This window comes from Lycium barbarum, chromosome 9, assembly GCF_019175385.1.
Source record: "Lycium barbarum isolate Lr01 chromosome 9, ASM1917538v2, whole genome shotgun sequence".
Taxonomy (NCBI): domain Eukaryota; kingdom Viridiplantae; phylum Streptophyta; class Magnoliopsida; order Solanales; family Solanaceae; genus Lycium; species Lycium barbarum.
The window spans coordinates 25,284,442-25,307,482 of record NC_083345.1 but is presented as its reverse complement, the minus strand read 5'-3'; the positions used below and the strand labels follow the sequence as shown (position 1 = coordinate 25,307,482).

Genomic DNA, 23,041 nt, shown 5'->3' with positions numbered 1-23,041 from the left:
AGAAGACGTAGTAGAAGTAATGGGAAATAGAGGAATAAGATTAATAAAACCCATAAAAATAAATCCTGAAGAATATGCAGGGATGGAATGAAATTTAAAAGATTTTAATAGAAAAAAGATTCTCAGCCAGAATCTCACCTAATGTATAGTAATTGTAGGGGAGAGACATCTATACGTTTCACCAATTATAATTATACACCACAAAAAGACATAGAAGAAGAAAGTACTTTAGACGAAAATGAAATTACATAATCAAATTTAATGAATATAGAACTAATACAAGACGAGTTTGTGGTAGACATAGCTATAGAAGAATAAAAAAGACTCCATGAAGATAACAAAAATATACTTTTTAGATTTAAAGGATGTAAGTTAGGAGAACTAACAATAGAAGAAACTATAAGTCACTTTAAATTATGTGAAGCTAGAACTAATAATTGGGGATATAGAGTAGAACATATATACCAAAAGAAATCAGATGAATTTGATAAAATATTAGAAGATATGCAATACAGTGATGAAGAAATAGAGATAGACTCAATAATAAGTCAAAAAGAATTAACGGAATCTAGTGCGTCTAGTTTTAGTCCATTTCAAAGAACAACTGTTGAAAAACAATATACTGCAGATACAAGTACAGGAAATGTACCTATGAGAAGAGTTTTTAGAACAGCAGGAGAACCCATAGATAATGTTAAACCATCAGGGAAAAGAATGCCTATAGTAGAACCTATTATCCTTAAAAAAGGAGGTAATAAAGGTAAAATACTAAATATAGCAACACATGATCCACAAAAATGGAATTCAGTAATAGATCTTTGGAAAGGAATAGTAGTAGCAGACTATATAAAAACATATAATGATACTGACACAGAAACAATGTATAAATATTTAGAAACATTTTTAGGAGAATCAGCAAAAGCCTTATGGGAAGCTTATAAAGAAAATTTTCCAATGGAATTTCAACACTTAGTATCCATGGGAGCAAATTCATATAATTTTACTAATAAAATACATACTTTAATTACAGGGGAAGATCCAAATAGTGGATTATTAGTATTACAAAGAAATGTAGTAATAAAATTAGAAAAGCTAAGTATAAGTAGTTGGTTCCATATTAAGAAATTTTTAAACAATTATTTTTATTACTGTACTATTAGTGGAAATGCTTTTGATCAAGAATTAGGTAAAAAATTATTTAATAAACTACCAAGAGCCTTAGGAAGAGAAATAGAAGATAGACGGAATAAGAGAGACGGAGTAGTACAGAACCCTAACCTAAAATGGTCAATGGGGCATATAATACAACATATAATGGATATACTACAAGAAAAATGTACTCATATACAGATGCAAAAACAACTAAAACAAAATGAAATAAACTTTTGTAAAAGTGTGGTTTACACTACTCAAATCTATGATAAAGACAATTATAAAAAGCAAAAGCATAAAAAATATAGAACACATTATAATAGAAATTACCCTCAATATAATAGAAAGAAATATTATCTTAGAAAATCAGCAGCTAGAAAACCTTATTTAGACAGGAATAGACATGTCAGAAAATACAGAACAGATAGAAATAATAAAAATAAACTCGAATGCTTTACTTGTGAAAGTGTAGAACACTTAGCAAATACATGTCCAAAAAGAATAAATAATAAGACAAGAAATTCTCAGCTAATTGAAGATTTTCAAGAAACATTAATAAATGTAGATGAATATATGACAGATATAGAAAGTATATATTCTATAGTAAGTGTAGACACTGAAGAAAAAATCAAAATAGACTCATCAGACTCAGAAGCAGAAGAATTAATTAATGAAATAGGTTTAGAAAATCTAGACTTAGAAGCGATAGATAATTTAGCAAATATAGCGGAAGACTGTAACCATACGTTCGAAAGAAATAAAGGATTGGATAGTAATGAGTGTTTCTTTTGTAAATGGTATCCTAGTAGAGAAAAACGGGATAAATGTAAAAATTGTTATATAGAAGGATGTACAATGTGTATAGAAAAAAAAATTAAAACAAAAATAAATAAAGAGGAAACTCATAATAAAATTGAAGATCCTACTATTAATCTAAGAATGATAACATTAGAAACAAGAATAAATGAATTAGAAACTAGATTATGTAAATTAGAAAAAGGAAACGAAAAAGAAGTAGATAGTGAAGATGAAGAAATAAGATTATCGAATATACAACCAATAATGAGACCATTAAGAACAATACCAGAAGATTATCAAGCAGAATTAATGAGTATAGAAGACCATGAAGCATTAGTATGTAACGAAGATAAAAAATTAGGAACAATAAAGATAGATGATTATACTTGTAAGAATTAAAATAGATGATTATGAGATAGAAACAGTAGCATTAGTAGATTGAGGATGCACAAAGTGCATAATAAATAAAAGAATAGTTTCACCTAATTTAATAAAAATTCTAGAGAAACCAGTTGCAGCCATGCAAATGGATGGAACACATAACATATATAGACATTATGTTCATAAGGCCTACATTAGCTTTATAAATACATGTTCAGAATTTTACAAACCAAGCTATAAAATGGACGAGATATGGGTAGGAGATCTTAATATAAATGTAGATTTTGTCATAGGATTAGACTTTATGTTACATAATAATGGAAGTTGTATGATTACAAGAGATGGAGTAATTTTCTTAAAAAATATTACTCATACACCAGTACAAGTTCTTAAGACTGAAACTAGAATCCGTCATAAGAAGATCCCTACCACAGATCGAATAAACCTGCAAAAGAAAGAAGATAATTGTTGTTAAGAGTGTCAAGAGAATAATACATGTTGTAAAGATAAGACAAAAATAAAAAATTTAACTCTAGAAGAAGAAGAAATTCTAGGAGACGAGGATTCGTTAGAAAAAAATTATACTTTAATAGATATAGAAACAGAGTTATATAATTTTAAAATAGGAATAGAAAGAATAGGAGTAATAAAAAAATCAAAAAGACCTAGATAATATAATAAAAATACTAGATGAAATAGAAATTATAGGAGAAAAAACATTAAAACATTGGAAAAATAATAGAATTGTATGTAAATTAGATATAATAAATCCAGACTATGTAATTAAAATAGCTTCAATTGAAGCAACAAATCAAGATGTAGAAGATTTCACATACGAAGATCTACTTCTAAACATAGATCTACAGTATTCATGGTAAGAAATCATAGCGAAATAGTAAGAGGAAAAACAAGAATGGTAATAAACTATTAAAAACTTAATGATAATACTAGGACAGATGGATATAAGTTACCAGACAAAACAGAATTAACAAAATAGAATCCAAGGGAAAAAGATATTTAGTAAATTTGATTGTAAATTAGGATACTGGCAGATAAGAATGCCTGAAGAAAGTATAGAATGGACGGCATTTACCTGTCTTGAAGGACATTTCGAATGGTTAGTAATGCCATTTGGATTAAAGACAGCTCCACCAATTTTTCAAAGAAAAATGGATGGTATATTTGGGGAATACAAAAGGTTTGTATTAGTGTATGTAGATGATATACTAGTATGTAGTAGAGATATTAAAGCACACTTAGGACACCTACAAACGGTATTTAGATTATTTGTAGAAAATAGAATAATAATTAGTAAGAAAAAGATGGAATAATGAAAAAATAATATAAACTTTTTAGGAGTAGTACTAGGAGAAGGTAAAATAAATTTACAACCTCATATAGCCAAGAAAGCTTTGGAAATGCCAGACAAGTTAGACAATGTTAAAGAATTACAATTTTTTTTAGGAATAGTCAATTATGTTAGAAATTTTATAAAAGATTTAGGAAAAATTGCAGGACCATTGTATTCAAAAACTGGATCTAATGGTCAAAAACACTTTAATACTGAAGACATTAAATTAGTACAAGAAATCAAAGAAAAAATAAAAAATATTCCTGATTTAAATATTCCTCTAGAAACAGACTATTTAATTATAGAAACAGATGGTAGTTTTGAAGGATGGGAAGCAGTATTAAAAGCAAAACCAAATAAATACAGTAATAAAAATGAAGAAAAGATGTGTGCTTATCAAAGTGGTAAGTATAAAGAAAAAGGAAATATGAGTAGTATAGATGCAGAGATTTTAGCTGTAATATACGGATTATAAATAGCTTTAGACTATATATCTTAAATAAACCAGAAATAATAGTTAGAACAGACTGCGAAGCTATAGTTAAATTCTATCAAAAGATAAATGATAAAAATAGTAGTAGACGAAGATGGCTAAATTTCTTAGATACCTTTTCAATTTATAATTTAAAATTTGAACATATAAAAGGAAAAGATAATAATTTAGCAGACCAATTAAGTAGACTAAAGATTACTGCTAACTGATTTTCTATTTGAACAGCATGAGACCTTCCAGTTCTCAGACAGCAGACAAGGGGAAAGGCATAGCCTCAACCCAAGACACATACAGACAGACAGTATTAGGTAACCTTCATTTTAGACCTACATCTTTATTAGAGAGAAATACTATGGAAAGAATACAATTCGGAGCCAATAATCTAGCAGCTTTTCAGCCATCAAATTGGACTTTTAAAGTATTACCAGAATATGTAATAGACAGACAACAAATATGTTTGGTAGATAATTTATGGATTTCACATAATAGAAAAGACTCTAAACATTTTGTAGCTACTATAAATTTCTTTGTCAGTATTTTACAGACCGAAATTTAGACAAAAATTTAAATTTTATGTTGTAGTTCATGGTAAAACTAATGGTGTTTTTCAAACTTGGATAGAAGTTTTAGACTCTATTAAAGACATGAGAAAACCTCTTTTTAAAGGATTTAATGAATTTACTGAGGCATTAGATTATGCTAGAGGAATGTTGGTTCTAAACTACTATATTTCTCCAGCTCTTAGACAAAATCCCTCAGTATAACATACAAAAAGACACAGACAAGGTGATTTTTTGTGATCACTGTTCTATTATGACTGAAGTAGTCAAGAGACTAAACCAGCAGAAAGAGACATTGGTTTAAGAAAAAATGAAACTCTTGGATCAAGTAAAGATATTAGAACAAAGATTACAAGCGGTTAAGTTTGAATTAGTGCAATCTCAGAGTTCTCCATCTCAGACAAAAATGGATGAGACGGGTGTGCATCCCTAATGAATGCAGTTAGACCCACTGTATCAGGTAAAGATACAGCTAGTCCGGTTCAAACGGTAGCCGGTAAAGACTCATCAAATCCGTTGATGGCTGTCACTTTGACAAAAAGTGAAGATGAGGGATGTTCATCTCTCCAAACAAGACGGAGACTGCCAAAGACACTTACGCAAGGAGCTACTTCTACAAAGTACTTGCAAAAAAGAAAAAGAACGAAAAAATAGAAAATATAGTAAAAGAGACACTAGAAAAAAAAAACAGACAAAAGAACAAGATAAACATATAGTTAAAAATCCTAGTCTAGAATTATCTCCAAGTCAAGGGATGTCACCAGTCCATAGTTCAGATTTCGAAGGAGATGATATTAATTTCTAGGACAGTGCATTTCAAGACTCTCAAGACCCAAATGATGTAGATTCAGGCATGAGTTTTGATTCGGTTGCTCTACACAATTTGGACACCTAGATCAATTAATGGAGAAACATAATAATAGCACAAAGTCAAAAGAGACGGCTGAAGACATTTCAGGAAAAGATTAGTTGAAACAATAATAATAGCAACAAGACAAAATCAAAAAGAAGATGTTGCAGAGAAAGAAGACTTTAGTGGAGACAATAATAGCAACAAGACAAAGACATTTCAGAAAAGAAATTGATAGCACAAGACAAATACATTTTAGAAAACAAGACTTTATTAAAGTAGCTTTAATAAAGTAACGGGACAGCTCAGCAAACGGACAAAAATATAAAGTATCTTTTGAAAAGTTTCACGTGACGATGGGGCCCCAAGAGCACCCGGCTGAACTCAAAAAATTCTTTACAAATTTGAAATCTGGAGTTGAAGTCCGCTAGACTCCTATAAATAGCAGCATTTGTGGAGAAGCAAAGACATTGAGAAAGAAAAGCATTCACCACATCTCTCCAGCAAAAGCTCCATATTCCCCTTCTCTTTCAAATGCCTCAATCCCTTTCACTGTCCAAAAACATTGTAATATAAACCCCCTTGTAAAAATAATATTACACTTTCAGTAATTTTCTCTTAAGTGTGAAATAGTTTTTGGGTTCCCCGAAAGGGAAACCTCTCTCCATCTTTAAGTCATGTAAGTTTTTATTTATGTTTTCTGTACTAATCTCCCTACTATGTAAATTATTCCATGTTTAATTAATCTATTATGTTTAAGTAATTACTTACTTGTTATTATGAATCTATTACTTTTAGTATATGGTTATCCTCTTAATTTCTTAATATACTTGCTGGACTAACCTGTAAATTCCTAGGTGTTTGAAAGGTCGTTTTAATGTCCAAATAATAAGGGAAGATGTTGGCCGTGGTAATCGGGGTGTGGTTAAAGAAGAAGGATATTAAGAACAAAGATTAAGAGAAAGAGATGAATAGTGTAATAATATTCACAACTGGACAGAGTCCAGATTATTATTATTATTATTAAAAAAAACGTAAAAATTGGGAGATAGGCAGAAAATAAGAAATATACCTACATGATAAGAGGAATAAAGGAGTGAGGGAGTACCGAGTAGAATTATTTAAAATATTTGCTAAAAAGCACTCTATATTTCTATCCATATTGAAATATATATATATATATATATATATATTATTTTGTGCGTTGACTTAACTTTTTATTGTCACTCCCCAAAACCCAACCTAGACGTGACCGGCATCCGACGTCATGAACAACATCGGAAGAACCTAAACGATACAATAATAACACTCGAACCCGCCAGGTTCAACATTCGCCTCCAATAGTTTATAAAATAAAGGTAAACAAATCATGCATATATGAACTAAATAAACGGAAGTCTTTAATAGCATAAAATTTAATCAAAACGTGACAAACGCCCAAGAGTTGCACAAAACTCAACAACTACCCACAAGAATGTATACTTTGGAGCTTCTAGGATAAAGAGGTAATAGTCTGACTCATCGGGACGCAGCCCGGACAACTAATGTAATAAATAAGTAAATCAATAGGGTGTCCCACGAATGAATGTGTGGGCTCACCAAATTAGCCGCAACAACAAGTCCTTCCTAAGCACTGGGAGTATCAAGAACCTTCACTTCTCCGTTACCTAACATACCATCAAAAACAACAATGGTACTTCATACTCAGTGAGTGCCTCAGGGACAATGAATAATACGAAAATAAAGTAAAATAATACATGAAGAAATCAGTCTTGAAAATCATATGAAACCAATGTAAGAGCAATTATTCAGTTTGTGTATCTCAATAAGAATTATTAAAACCGATTTTAAGGCCTCTTATCAAAGTACAACTTCAAATATGCCTTTCAATTGATCATAATTAACAATAACAATTCTATGAGAAAATAAGACTGTCACACATGCCAATACAGGCCCAAGAATCAAGCACATCGAAGGGGTGACCGTAGAGGTTCCCTTGTCACAGCGCATCACACCGGAATATGAAATTCTCGGTGGCTATCCTTCCTCCCGAATAGCTATGCATTAACCGCACTCCGGGTAGCCAACCCGGTAGTGGCCACTCTTCCTCCCGAATGGCTAGGAAATTACCACACTAGGATCCATAGTGGCTACCCTTCCTCCCGAGTAGCTAGGCCAAACACAACAATAAAGTTCATAGCATAGAAGCCGATTCACAAATTGTCACAAAGTAGTCACACCATCAATAACATTAAAGTTCATTATGCCATATCGAAAGAATAAGTCATTCCAATCAATGTTTTGAAAACGTACAACTTCTTTACAAAGATTTCCATGTCCCAATTCACCAATGAGAATGTCATTACCAACTCTTAACTAGCATTACTAAGCATCTCTCATAGAGGAAAACATTCATAATATCTTATACATATATAGGGTTTGTTACAATATAGGTTTAATGTGGATTTGTTCCCTCACACACATTAACCACCATTTAGACATGAATTAGAGTTCAAGAAACATGAAAAGATTGCTTTTCCTTTCATTCATTAAAGAATCTTGAATAAAATTTATACTTCCCACAATAGTTTCAAAAAGTGATTTTCATTCAAAATAAGTTTTTAAAAGACAGACATACCTTAATTTGTTAAACAAGGTTTAACAATTCACTTTTCTAATGAATAACACCCAAACCCTAGCTTGAATCACTTTGGGAAGAATTATGTTGTAAACCCTAGGTTTTGGTTACAAGAATCATGTTAAGAATCATGGGTTTGATGTTAGAATGAATTAGAAATTTTAAGGATGTCCTTACCTTTGATTTGAAGACTTGGAGGAATGATTTTCGTCCTTAGGGTTGTTTAGAAAGTGGAGGAATAAACAAAACAAGTGTCTTATTTATATTTTTCTGGTGAAAACGGGCCAAAGAACGCCCCCGAAGGACGGACTGTCCTTCCTGTTACGGACCGTTCTTTGGACCGTCCTTTAGTGAAAATTTCCAGAGAGTTCTGGTGATTTTTGAGACATTACGGTTCCATGTTACGGCCCGTAACACGTGTTACGATCTGTAACGTCTCACCGTAACACAGGCCAAATTTCCAGTTAAGACGGGCTTCAGTAAAACAGGCATAACATTTTGTACGCAACTTTTCTTGGGCTGGGCAACCTACTGTTGGAAAGATATTTCAAAGATCTACAACTTTAATCAAGGAAGTTTTTCCAAATTCACAACACATTTTTATGAAAATCGCCCAGAAGACAGACCTACCAAAACTTAGGCGAATTTAAGAGGCCTTAAGAACTTCACTAGTTGGTTTGACTTCAAAACGACCATCTTCCACCCAAATTCATCAAGAATGGTTTCATATAGATATAATATCATCTTAATACTGGATTTTTACACATTCACACCTAGTTCAAGTTTACGGGGTGTTACATTTATATATGCTCCATGCACTAACACTTTATTTTTGTTTGTGACGTTTTATTTTTCTCTTTAGAGGTTGCCTAGCATTGAACACTGTTTTGGCCGCAAATCTGCATTCAGGACGAGACTCTAATGGCAGACCGAGTTGAGGCATTCAGCACCGGTATGGGATTGGTGCAAGCACAAAATGATGATAGCGAAAAGAATGTGGTTCAAAGAAGCATTTTGGTCAATTTAGGAAATACCTTCAGCCTTCTTCCTAACACAACTTCAGCTTCCAGCTCAACCCAAAACATTTCCTTCACTATTTCTCCTCACCCAGCTCCTACCTATATAATGTCTCCACAAATACCGCCAAAATATATGATTAAACCAGATGCTTTGCAAGTCAAATTGATGCCTAATGTCCAACAACCTGCACTTACAGCACCCTCCATAGAAAGCCAACAAAATCAGCTAGCGGTATACCCATACAAGAGATCGAGAAATGGAACAAATGCAATTAATTAGGATGACTCAGATAGAGAGCTTCACAATTTAAGGAGAATTGCTGAAGAAGAGATGGGTGCAAGAAATATCCAGAGTTTAAGATATGAAAGCTTGTGCATGCTTCCAAATGTTGAGTTGCCGCCAGGATTCAAAGTACCAAAATTCAACACCTTCAATGGCGAAGGAAATCCCATTACGCACTTGAAGGACTATTGTAGCAGATTAATGGGAATTGGACAAAATGAAGCCATACGAATGAAATTGTTCATTCAGAGCCTATCAGCGCTAGCATTAGATTGGTCTATGGAACAAGACTTTTTAAAATGGTACACATGGGAGGACATGGCCCGTGACTTTGTAGAACAATTCAAGTTTAACATAGGGGTTAGTCCAAATCTTTTTGATATGCGTGAGATCGAAAGAATGCCATACGAGTCTTTTCAGGAATATGCCATCTGAGGGAGATTGGAAGCTTAAAAAATACGCCCTCCATTCCCCGAGAATGAGTTGATTTCAACTTTCATAGAAATGCAAAAGGGCATATATTATGAAAAATTGTTATGTGCTCAACTGCGTGACTTTTCTAATCTAATTCAAGCTGGAAAGCAAGTAAAAGCGAGTATACGAGCAGGAAGAATTGTTGACACTTCATCAATACAAGCAACTTTTCAAGCTGAGACATTCGACAACTTGCAAGGCAAAAAAAGAGAAGCTGACTCACCTCTCAGGTCTACCTATCGGCCGCAATCACAATAGAGCCATCAAGTTTCACGTGATCATATACCTCTTCATCAACAAGGCTTTCAATATCAATATTCAGCGCAGTCTAGCTTACGACAGTCGGAACACGTAAAATTTCGCACTTTTACTCCTCTTGAAGAGTCATTAACCAACATATTTGAGAGATTGAAAGCTAAGGGACTTCTGAAGCCAAAGAAAGGATGGATCCCTAAATGCCTACCGCCAAATTTTGATTGGTCCAAGAGTTGTGCTTACCACTCTAATATTCCAGGTCATGACATAGAAGATTGCCTAGCACTTAAGCATAAGATCCAGAACATGATTGAAAAGGATAAGATAAGTGTGCAGCAAACTAAATTGTGAGACAATGATGGCCGTCCAGTTGCAAATGCAATTATTGTTACCGGTGATCCATCAAAATTGGCACCGAGATATTTGAAAAGGAAGCGTGGAACTAAGTAGGATGATCGAAAGATTTACCATCACTAGCATTCTCCACCCACTTGCCTTATGATCAACTTTCATTCTTGTAATTTTGCTAAAGCTTTGTATGAACTACTTTTGACCTGATTCTTTCGGGATAAGTAGGCAGTCCATCATCGGACACGGTCTTAATATAGTGAAAAATTCCATTTTCCCCATAAAAAACATTGGGACAGCTTTCCAAATGGCCTATCATTATTCGAGAAAAGCAGAAATCAACATCGCGAGCAATATATTAGCATCGCCAGATTGTTGCAATGCCATCACTACAAGTAATGCAGATTCAACGCCAAAGCTTCAATGTTCAATGCAAGGCAACCACTTTATTTTATACTAACAAATTTTCTTTGAGTAACGCAAGGGTATATTTTAGCTATTTGAATGATATTGCACGTCATTCGAAAGCTCGGCATCAAGTCGAAAGTTGCAAGATTCAGATGAAGAAAAGTGCAAAACCAACTCAATACTAATTAAATTTCACAACTCACAATTTTCTTTAAGTGCATGAATTTCTTAGCAACCAAATTGCATCAAGGTGGAAGATCTCCAATTTATTGGCATCGCAGCATGAAATATTTGCTACTATCCAACTAGGCAATGCACAAGCTCTCCTCATTGCACCATGGATATTCGCTACTGCAAATCAAGCGTCGCATAAAGCTCTTCGCTCCGCACTAATTTTTTTTTAGTAATTATAAATCAAGCACCGCATTTAGGCTAGTCCGCCTTTAATAAGATATTTTAGGCTTATCCGCCTTTATTTGGAAATTTTAGGCTCGTTCGCCTTCAATAGGACATATTAGGCTGGTCCGCCTTTAATTGGACATTTTAGGCTCGTTCGCCTTTAATTAGACATTTTGGGCTCGTCCGCCGTTAATGGGACATATTAGGCTCGTCCGCCTGCCTGTAATTGGATATTTTAGGCTCGCCCGCCTTTAATAGGACATATTAGGCTCGTCTGTCTTTAACTGAACATATTAGGCTCATCCGCCTTTAATTGGACATATTAGGCTTGTTCGCCTTTAATTGAACATTTTAGGTCTGTGTACCTTTAATAGGACTTATTTGGGCTTGTCCACCTTAAAATTGGATGTAATGTTATTGGGTTTGTCCACCTTATAATAGGACTTAATTATTTATTTGGGTTTGTCCACCTTATAATAGGACTTGATTATTTTATTTAGATCTGTCCACCTTATAATAGGACTTAATTATTTTATTTGAGTATGTCCGCCTTAAAATTGGACATGTCAAGTTTTTACAAAGCGCACCGATTTTGCACTTACATATGTATGCATTAATCTCGCAGCTGCACTCGTTTTTACCTCAAATAATCTCGCACTAATTTGTATACTCGCGCTAATTTTATCTAGAAATAATTTCCCATTGATTGTTAAACTTGCACCAATTTTATCGCTTTCACTAAATTCTATTTTAATGCTTTCATTTATCACTAATGGTTATGCCTGAGATTCTTGCAGCAGATTTAGCAGGTAGCATTGCATAACGTGGAACTTTATCTAAGGCAGTGAACTGGGGCAATTTGTTGGGAAGGAACCAAACTTCCCAACAAAGGTCAAGGGTCTACTCGAACTCCGCTCGACTTCACTCTTAAATGTACTCGACGGCTAAGTTTAGTTATGCTCATAATCAGATTCATCCCGTTCAAACACTTTTTCCTCAACCACAATACCCAGTGTTATCATAATTCGACAATGGGGCAATATTTTTGGGATTCGCATCAATCTTGTTTCCTCAGTATCATAGTTCTTCTCGAACTACATGTGGTCTGATTCTTGTGCAACCCGAGATATGTAGGAAACTCATAAATCAGAGTTCGGCCACAACCTTTTCAAAATTTTATTTCTCCCCATACCTTTCTTAATCATTGTTTCAGCTCTAATGGTCGGGACAAAATCAGCTACTACGTTAACTTCTTTGCCCGAAAACTCTTACATCGTCTCCGGTCCAAGAGGGGCAAGCTGTTGACACCCAATTTTGACCCTCCTTTCTTCCAATTTATTTCCTCGAGCTTCTAAAGTGGTAATAAGTCAAATACCTTAACTTTTACCACTTTTTACCAGTTACTATCGCTATTATTATTATTATTATTATTATTAATTAATGTTGGTATTACTACTACTATTACTACTACTATTATTATTACTATTACTATTATCACTGCCATATTTACTTGTTAATTACTGTTGGTATTACTAATACTATTATTATTATTATCCTTATTATTATAATCGTTATTAGCTACTTAATGTTAGTATCTCTTAATATAATTACATATTGGGAGTGAAAAATAATTTATTTGATTCACCTAGAAAATTAGAAGAAATCAATTTGAAGAAGGAATAGACCATAAATTATGGCCAACTGCAAGCCCAAACGATACTCCTAGTATCCCAATAATATTCGGCCTATGTAAGCTTTTAAAATCACCATAAGATTAGCCTATACGTAAAGAGCCCAATTGGTACCAATATGTTCTGAATTATTCCATATGCTGTAAATGACCAATTCGCCCCAGATTCCAAACCAGTGGAGCCGCATTAAATGCCTATGTTGACCAAAAGAAGATTTTTGATTTCTTTTTCCACGCTATTTCCATTTTTTCTCCATCTCTGTCCTCTCTCTCCTAAAACCCTAAAAGACGCTCCACCATTTTGAGTAACACTGATGACCATCCCAGCGGCTGTCACGCCGACTTCTGGGCCACCTCGTTGATGATGAACGACTAATTTTACAGTCCGAAATTCAAAATCCCGCCCAAATAGTAACCCTAAAAGCCTTAACTCGTCTCTATAAATACATATGTTTAGAGATAGATTTTGGGGACCATGGAGACTGTTTTCAGCCACCCCACCCTTTGAAGTTTGGAGCCGCCCACTTTTACCTTTTAAGTCGTTGCTATACCTTGGAAAATATTGTTCTCTTCTTGTAATACACTTGAAAACACCTTCTGCTTTACAAATGTTTTTTTCGATCTATGCTTTTTCTTAGTCGAGCGGAGCCTCTCTTTACTTCTGTTCGTGTAGATTCGAGTATTGATCTATGACCTCGCACCCTAGTTCACTGCACCAGAAAAAGGTCAGTGATTTTCTCTCTTACGATTTTTTAGTTCTAAACATGTTTATGATTCTGTACGTATTGCGAAAGTGTTGTTATTTTCCTTTTATTTTTAAGACATTCAGCATGCCTTTTGTCGATCTTTGGTGTTGTTTAATTCAGCTTTGTCATTCCGTGTTCATTGCTTCTCTAGGAATCATGAGTTAGTCATTTTTTAAATAATTGTATATATGTTTGAAATCATGTGCTAGCATTCCATTTCCTTAGTCTGAAGCTATCATATAATGTTTGTTTCCAAGCTTTGTTCAAGATTACCTTTGCTTTACAATCTGCATACCAATGTAGTTGGATTTAAATTCCCTATTTGTCTCGTGAGTAATATGTCCTTTAGTCATGTCTATCTAATAGTTAAAGTAATGAGCTGTTCCCTTTAAGATTTTGTGTGTCAAAATATTTAACAGAGCAAAGAGTGTTTACTTTATGAAAGTAATATTCTTGTCCTTTATATTTTACTCTCATTTAACGAGACAAATAGGGACTTTAAATCCAACTACATTGGTATGCAGATTGTAAAGCAAAGGTAATCTTGAACAAAGCTTGGAAACAAACATTATATGATAGCTTCAGACTAAGGAAATGGAATGCTAGCACATGATTTCAAACATATATACAATTATTTAAAAAATGACTAACTCATGATTCCTAGAGAAGCAATGAACACGGAATGACAAAGCTGAATTAAACAACACCAAAGATCGACAAAAGGCATGCTGAATGTCTTAAAAATAAAAGGAAAATAACAACACTTGCGCAATACATACAGAACCATAAACATGTTTAGAACTACAAAATCGTAAGAGAGAAAATCACTGACCTTTTTGTGGTGCAGTGAACTAGGGTGCGAAGTCATAGATCAATGCTCGAATCTACACGAACAGAAGTAAAGAGAGGCTCCGCTCGACTAAGAAAAAGCAGAGATCGAAAAAAAAATTTGTAAAGCAGAAGGTGTTTTCAAGTGTATTACAAGAAGAGAACAATATTTTCCAAGGTATAGCATCGACTTAAAAGGTAAAAGTGGGCGGCTCCAAACTTCAAAGGGTGGGGTGGCTGAAAACAGTCTCCATGGTCCCCAAAATCTATCTCTAAACATATGTATTTATAGAGACGAGTTAAGGCTTTTAGGGTTACTATTTGGGCGGGATTTTGAATTTCGGACTGTAAAATTAGCCGTTCATCATCAACGAGGTGGCCCAGAAGTCGGCGTGACAGCCGTTGGGATGGTCATCAGTGTTACTCAAAATGGTGGAGCGTCTTTTAGGTTTTTAGGAGAGAGAGGACAGAGATGGAGAAAAAATGGAAATACCGTGGAAAAAGAAATCAAAAATCTTCTTTTGGTCAACATAGGCATTTAATGCGGACTCCACTGGTTTGGAATCCGGGGCGAATTGGTCATTTACAGCATATGGAAAAATTCAGAACATATTGGTACCAATTGGGCTCTTTACGTATAGGCTGATCTTATGGTGATTTTAAAAGCTTACATGGGCCGAATATTATTGGGCTACTAGGAGTATCGTTTGGGCTTGCTGCTGGCCATAATTTATGGTCTATTCCTTCTTCAAATTGATTTCTTCCAATCTTCTAATTGAATCAAATAAATTATTTTTCACAGCCAATATGTAATTATATTAAGTGATACTAACATTAAGTAGATAATAATAATAATAATAATAATAATAATAATAATAATAATAATAATAATAGCGATAGTAACTGGTAAAAAGTGGCAAAAGCTAAGATATTTTATTATTATTATTATTATTATTATTATTATTATTATTATTATTATTGTTATTTTTCACAGCCAATATGTAATTATATTAAGTGATACTAACATTAAGTAGATAATATAGCGATAGTAATAATAATAATAATAATAATAATAATAATAATAATAATAATAATATCTTAGATTTTGCCACTTTTTACCAGTTACTATCGCTATTATTATTATTATTATTATTATTATTATTATTATTATTATTATTATTATTATTATTATTAATACTATCGCTATATTATCTACTTAATGTTAGTATCACTTAATATAATTACATATTGGCTGTGAAAAATAATTTATTTGATTCAATTAGAAGATTGGAAGAAATCAATTTGAAGAAGGAATAGACCATAAATTATGGCCAGCTGCAAACCCAAACGATACTCCTAGTAGCCCAATAATATTCGGCCCATGTAAGCTTTTAAAATCACCATAAGATCGTCCTATACGTAAAGAGCCCAATTGGTATCAATATGTTTTGAAATTTTCCATATGCTGTAAATGACCAATTCGCCCCGGATTCCAAACCAGTGGAGTCCACATTAAATGCCTATGTTGACCAAAAGAAGATTTTTGATTTCTTTTTCCACGGTATTTCCATTTTTTCTCCATCTCTGTCCTCTCTCTCCTAAAAACCTAAAAGACGCTCCACCATTTTGAGTAACACTGATGACCATCCCAACGGCTGTCACGCCGACTTCTGGGCCACCTCGTTGATGATGAACGACTAATTTTACAGTCCGAAATTCAAAATCCCGCCCAAATAGTAACCCTAAAAGCCTTAACTCGTCTCTATAAATACATATGTTTAGAGATAGATTTTGGGGACCATGGAGACTGTTTTCAGCCACCCCACCCTTTGAAGTTTGGAGCCGCCCACTTTTACCTTTTAAGTCGTTGCTATACCTTGGAAAATATTGTTCTCTTCTTGTAATACACTTGAAAACACCTTCTGCTTTACAAATGTTTTTTTCGATCTATGCTTTTTCTTAGTCGAGCGGAGCCTCTCTTTACTTCTGTTCGTGTAGATTCGAGTATTGATCTATGACCTCGCACCCTAGTTCACTGCACCACAAAAAGGTCAGTGATTTTCTCTCTTACGATTTTGTAGTTCTAAACATGTTTATGGTTCTGTATGTATTGCGCAAGTGTTGTTATTTTCCTTTTATTTTTAAGACATTCAGCATGCCTTTTGTCGATCTTTGGTGTTGTTTAATTCAGCTTTGTCATTCCGTGTTCATTGCTTCTCTAGGAATCATGAGTTAGTCATTTTTTAAATAATTGTATATATGTTTGAAATCATGTGCTAGCATTCCATTTCCTTAGTCTGAAGCTATCATATAATGTTTGTTTCCAAGCTTTGTTCAAGATTACCTTTGCTTTACAATCTGCATACCAATGTAGTTGGATTTAAAGTCCCTATTTGTCTCGTGAGTAATATGTCCTTTAGTCATGTCTATCTAATAGTTAAAGTAATGAGCTGTTCCCTTTAAGATTTTGTGTGTCAAAATATTTAACAGAGCAAAGAGTGTTTACTTTATGAAAGTAATATTCTTATCCTTTATATTTTACTCTCATTTAGAATCATGTTTGCAGGATTTTAAATACCTCATAATAAGAAGAATAGATTGTGCCCAACAAAATGCATGTTTATGTTAATAAGTGACTGTATTTTTGTTTAATTTAAGGTGACATTAGGAAGATATGAAACATGTTTTTATCTACTCGTTGATTAAAATGGGAACAACATTGTATGATTCTTTTTGAATTGATGATCTCATTGTTTTAAATTTGTTTTTGACTTCAAATATTGTACCTGATAGCAATCTATTTACTTCTGTTGTGTTTGATGTTATATGGAAGTTAAGCTACCAAGTTAATATACCAGTGCTACTCTTGTTTTATGTACCTTATTCTTTTTTTTTGTGAGAACTACATCTCTTCCTCTAATTTCCTTATTTTCTTCCTTTACTTGTACACTTTGGAGCAAATGGAGTCTTAATTCAGGACTCTCTCAAAACGGAGTCTCAAGATGAGACTCGACATACCCATTCATGGAGTCATCCTATTCTGCAATTCTTAAACCACATCGGACAAGCGAAACTCGCTAGAGACCGCCTATGACTACTTTTCTTTTCTCTTTTAGCGTTCACTCTATTGATTTTCTTCTGGTTGTTTTTGCTTATGAGATTTGGATTCATTTTGGTTTGACGTACTGCTTAACATAGTATATTAGTAAAATGCTAGTTAAACGTCTAGGATATCTTGTTTAGTTAAATACCCAAATCAACAGTAATCAAAATATGATTTCCAAAATATTCATCCAGCCTTGTGGCAACATTTTTAAACTGATTTATTTTCTTAAACCACATCGGACAAGCGAAACTCGCTAGAGACCGCCTATGACTACTTTTCTTTTCTCTTTTAGCGTTCACTCTATTGATTTTCTTCTGGTTGTTTTTGCTTATGAGATTTGGATTCATTTTGGTTTGACGTACTGCTTAACATAGTATATTAGTAAAATGCTAGTTAAACGTCTAGGATATCTTGTTTAGTTAAATACCCAAATCAACAGTAATCAAAATATGATTTCCAAAATATTCATCCAGCCTTGTGGCAACATTTTTAAACTGATTTATTTACTCCTATCATCATATCATCATATATTACTAAAAGTGGGAAGATTCTAAGGCAAAAGTTGAATTACCAAAATGTCCATGAAAAGTTGAAGAACCATTTTATTCTTCACTTAAAAATTATACATATAAAATTTTTGTCTAAAAAAGTAAATGCACCTTTCAATAAATAATAAATTAAATAACAAAATGTAAAAGATGAATCCAGTCTTACGTGGGAATGTGTTCCAGAAGCTAATGCATTCATTACAATTTGTACAAGTCTTTTTATCTTCTCACTGTTTATTGCAAATCTACGTTTATATATATCGTCCTTTGGAATGTCCTTTCAATATTTAATTTCCTTCATCGTCCGATAATAATTACAGATTCATGTATGCCAGTCTTATAGTCTTTTCTTTTCCTTTATTTATTTGTTAAATCATCATTGAACAACAAACTCAATTACTCAATTTTTTTCCCAAACCCATTGTGTGATGAAAAAATTCTGTTTTCATAAGAAAATGATGTTATTCTAATCCTGCATATCTGGTCACCATCTCAAGTTTCAACACACCAAATACATCTAGAAGTGTTAATCAGGTACATCTATTTTCTTGTTCTTATTGTTTTGTTAATTCTATACCTTAATTTTATCCTCTCTACTCATTTATCCACGTTAGTTACATAAAATTTTAAAATTTCAATGTACGAACATGTTAAGTTTGGACAATATTTTTGGATTAAAAAACCTCAAAGTCGGAATAATTTGTTTAGACCGAATTAGTAGAAGAAAGATTAATCAATCATCCTTTTAATATTGCCATTAGAAAATCCGGAAAAAAGTTGGGCTACCATAAAATTAAAAGTTGGACTAAGCTTTTTGCCGAATTACTAAATTTTTTAGTATAAGAAAATATTAATTTAAATATCGGTTCCGTAATATATATAAATTTGTGCTACTTGGCACATTCTCTTCATTACAGTTTGGAAGTTTCATCCAAGTGAGTTATGCTAAATGTTATTTTATTTCACTTTTGTATTCTCTTTTGTATTTTTGTGCAATTGGAGGTCTTATCTATTTTGATTATTTTTATTTAACTATCTTCATCATATTGTTCTTTGTCATCATCCTCAATTAATCTAAATCTTCGAGGGATGACTTTAAACTCTAAATTTTCTTTGCAGGTTAACAAGTGTTTTCAAGAAATTCTTCCAAATTCACACATCTCAAGCCATTCTTTCTAGAAATATTGGAGTTCCGTCAAAGTTAAAGTTATTGAAACAAGCTCTTAAAATTTCGTTCATCAAAGAATCTATATTCTTAGTACGAGGAGCATTAGTTATTTTGGTGAAAAGGTGATCATATCATATTTTATATTGTTTCTTGCTAGAACTTAAGAAGTCTAGCATATCATTAGTTTCTAAGGCAGCGAATTTTTGTATATTACACTTTCAATATTATTATTTTGATGTTAACATATTTCGTTATTTAAGCATAGTTTTTCAATTTTATCTTTCTAATATAGTCATTGTATTTCAGTTAAATTGTTTCCATTTATTTAAGAAAGTCCTGATATATTATTCATTTTCTGTTTACTGAGGCATTTGTTATTGCTTTTCATAAAGTAATTAGTATCACAGGGAGGATTTATTTTTAGCAAACATGAAAATGTCAAACAAAAAAAAAAGTTTAAAGCAGTTTGCCATCAGAACATTTGAGAAGATGAATAATCTTGCTAACAATAATTGATTGAATAAAACGAAATTAAAAATAAATTGACTCAAATTTCATCACAGTTGATCATAAAAGTGTTTTTTTTTTTTAAATGTTAACCTAATCAAATGTGTATTTATCTTTTCTTTAAGACCAATCAACATTCCTCTTCCACAAAAAAGTAAAATTTTAAAAATAAATCTAAGTTTTCAAAGATTGTCAATAAAAACTCGTTATTCAAGTTTTCCTGATATATAAACTATGACCCGTAGTCTCAATTTGATTTTCACGAAGGTTCACATCTTAATCAATCTCATTACATATCGTACACGCGAGTTGAACAACTAATTGTTTTATATTAATTTGTCAAGTTGGTAGAATTGGTTCATCATTTATCATTTTGAGCTCTTATTTGTCACTATTTAGTTCACGTTAATCGTCAAACACATTTAACAATAACAACAACAACATACCCAGTTGGATCCCACAACGTGAGGTCTGGGGAGGGTAAAGTGTACGCAGACCTCCACCTTGGAAGGTAGGGAGGCTGTTTCCGAAAGACCCTCGGCTCAAAAGAAAACAAGGAAAACAAGGGAAACAAGAGAAAAGAGTCAGATACGGACAAGTAAATCAAAACCATGTGAAAATGAGAAATAGCAAGAGCAACGAAGTCATGATAAAATAACAAAGATAGACAGACCAACACATAGAAGCAGGATAAAAATACTCCTAATACGAGAAAGGAAACCTCGCGGCCCCCCACTAGCCCTCTACCCTGATACTCGACCTCCACCCCTCCTATCACCGGTCATGTCCTCGGTAAGCTGGAGTAACGCCATGTCTTGCCGAATCACCTCTCCCCAGGCCTTCTTTGGCCTACCCCTCCCTCTCTTCAGGCCCACCACAGCCATCTTCTCACACCTCCCCACTGGCGCATCAGCGCATCTCCGCTGCACGTGGCCGAACCACCTCAACTTCCCTTCCCGCATCTTATCCACCACAGGGGCCACACCTACCTTATCCCGAATCACTTCATTCTGAATCCTATCTCTCCTGGTATGCACGCACATCCATCTCAGCATCCGCATCTCAGCTACCTTCATCTTCTGGACTTGCGCTTTCTTAACTGGCCAGCATTCCGTCCCATACAACATAGCCGGTCTAACCACCGCTTTGTAGAACCTTCCCTTTAGAATAGGCGGCACCTTCTTATCACACAACACCCCTGATGCGAGCTTCCATTTCATCCATCCCGCTCTCATACGATGTGTGACATCGTCGTCAATCTCGCCAGTCCCTTGGATGATCGACCCTAGGTACTTGAAACTTTCTTTCTTCGGGATGACCTGAGTATCCAGCTGCACGTCCTCATCCTCTACTTGACTCCCATAACTGAACTTGCACTCTAAGTACTCTGTCTTAGTCCTGCTCAACTTGAAACCCTTCGACTCCAGAGTCTGTCGCCAAACCTCCAGTCTCGCGTTAACACTGCTCCGCGACTCGTCAATAAGTACAATGTCATCTGCAAACAACATGCACCACAGTACCTCTCCTTGAATGTGGCTTGTCAGAACGTCCATTGCCACAACAAACAGAAACGAGCTAAGCGCGGACCCCTGGTGCAGGCCCATCGTGACTGGAAAGTGTTCCGAGTCACCTCCAACCGTCCTCACCCGGGTTTTGGCTCCATTATACATGTCCTTAATCGCTCTAATGTATGCTACAGGAACACCTCTAGCTTCCAGACATCTCCACAGCACCTCTCTTGGGACTTTGTCGTAAGCCTTCTCAAGGTCGACAAACACTATGTGCAAGTCAGTCTTCTTATCCGTATACTGCTCCACCAAACTCCTCACCAGGTGAATGGCTTATGTAGTCAAACGCCCCGGCATGAATCCGAACTGGTTCTTCGAAATAGAAACTAACTTCCTCATCCTCGCTTCCACCACTCTCTCCCAAACTTTCATCGTATGGCTCAATAGCTTGATACCCCTATAATTGTTGCAGTTCTGAATATCCCCCTTGTTTTTATACAACGGAATCATGGTGCTCCATCTCCACTCTTCAGGCATCTCCGCCGTCCTAAAAATAACATTCAAATACCGCGTAAGCCACTCCAAGCCTCCCCTACCCGCATTCTTCCAAAATTCTGCCGGTATTTCATCTGGTCCGGTCGCCCTCCCCTTGCTCATCTTCCGCATAACCCCCTCGACCTCTTCAGCCTTGACCCGCCTGCAGTATCCAAAATCAAGGCGGCTCTCAGAGAGCTCCAATTCGCCTAAAACTATGTTCTGGTCCCTCTTTTCGTTCAGGAGCTTGTGAAAGTAGGACTGCCATCTTCGTCTAATAAGGGCATCCTCTACCAAAACTTTCCCTCCCTCGTCTTGGATACACTTCACTTGATCCAGGTCCCGAGCCTTTCTCTCCCTCACGCTGGCTAGCCTGTACAACTTCTTGTCCCCCCCCCCCCCCCCCCCCCCTTTCCCCCCAAATCTTCATACAAACATCCAAAAGCAGCCGTCTTAGCCGCCGTAACCGCTAACTTCGCCTCCTTCCTCGCTTTCTTATACAGCTCCCTGTTAGTCCTCTTCCCTTCCTCATATGTGCTTTCTACTAGCTTTAGATACACGATTTTCTTAGCTTCCACTTTACCTTGTACCTCTCCGTTCCACCACCAGTCCCCTTTGTATCTGCCAGAGTAACCCTTTGAGACCCCTAGCACCTCTCTTGCCACTTCCCTAATGTTAGCAGACGTCGTAGTCCACATACTACTCGCATCCCCACTACTCCTCCAGGCTCCATTCTCCCTCAACCGCTTCCCCAGCTCCTGGGCATTGTCCTTGTTCAAAGAGTCCCACCTAATCTTCGGCTGACCCAATACAACCCTCTTTCTCCTCTTCCTTTTTATCTCCAGGTCCATAACCAAGAGCCTATGTTGCGTCGTGAAGTTCTCACTCGGGATAACCTTGCAGTCCGTGCATAAACGTCTATCGCACTTACGAGAGAGTAGGTAATCAATTTGGGTCTTGGCCCTCGTACTCCGAAAGGTGACCAAGTGCTCTTCCC

The 23,041-nt window shown here is 34.8% G+C and overlaps 1 protein-coding gene across 1 annotated transcript; it reads right to left on the bottom strand.

The window, feature by feature from the left end:
* Positions 1–593: 593 nt before the first annotated feature.
* Positions 594–22,895, bottom strand: LOC132611785 (uncharacterized). Its single transcript, XM_060326158.1, has 4 exons — positions 22,477–22,895; positions 21,922–22,207; positions 21,296–21,810; positions 594–738 (listed from the first exon to the last, which is right to left on the bottom strand). Exons 1-4 carry the CDS (start codon positions 22,893–22,895, stop codon positions 594–596), a joined length of 1,365 nt encoding a protein of 454 aa, XP_060182141.1.
* Between the last annotated feature and the right edge of the window lie 146 nt (positions 22,896–23,041).

What these genes read in the sequence shown, in the direction of transcription:
- LOC132611785 (XM_060326158.1), bottom strand. Translation starts at nt 22,895, where the DNA reads ATGGACCTGGAGATAAAAAGGAAGAGGAGAAAGAGGGTTGTATTGGGT. An exon ending in ACGGCTGCTTTTGGATGTTT is followed by an intron (nt 22,208 to 22,476) that starts GTATGAAGATTT and finishes TGGATACTGCAG; the next exon opens with GCGGGTCAAGGCTGAAGAGG. An exon ending in TGAAAGTTTGGGAGAGAGTG is followed by an intron (nt 21,811 to 21,921) that starts GTGGAAGCGAGG and finishes TTGGTGGAGCAG; the next exon opens with TATACGGATAAGAAGACTGA.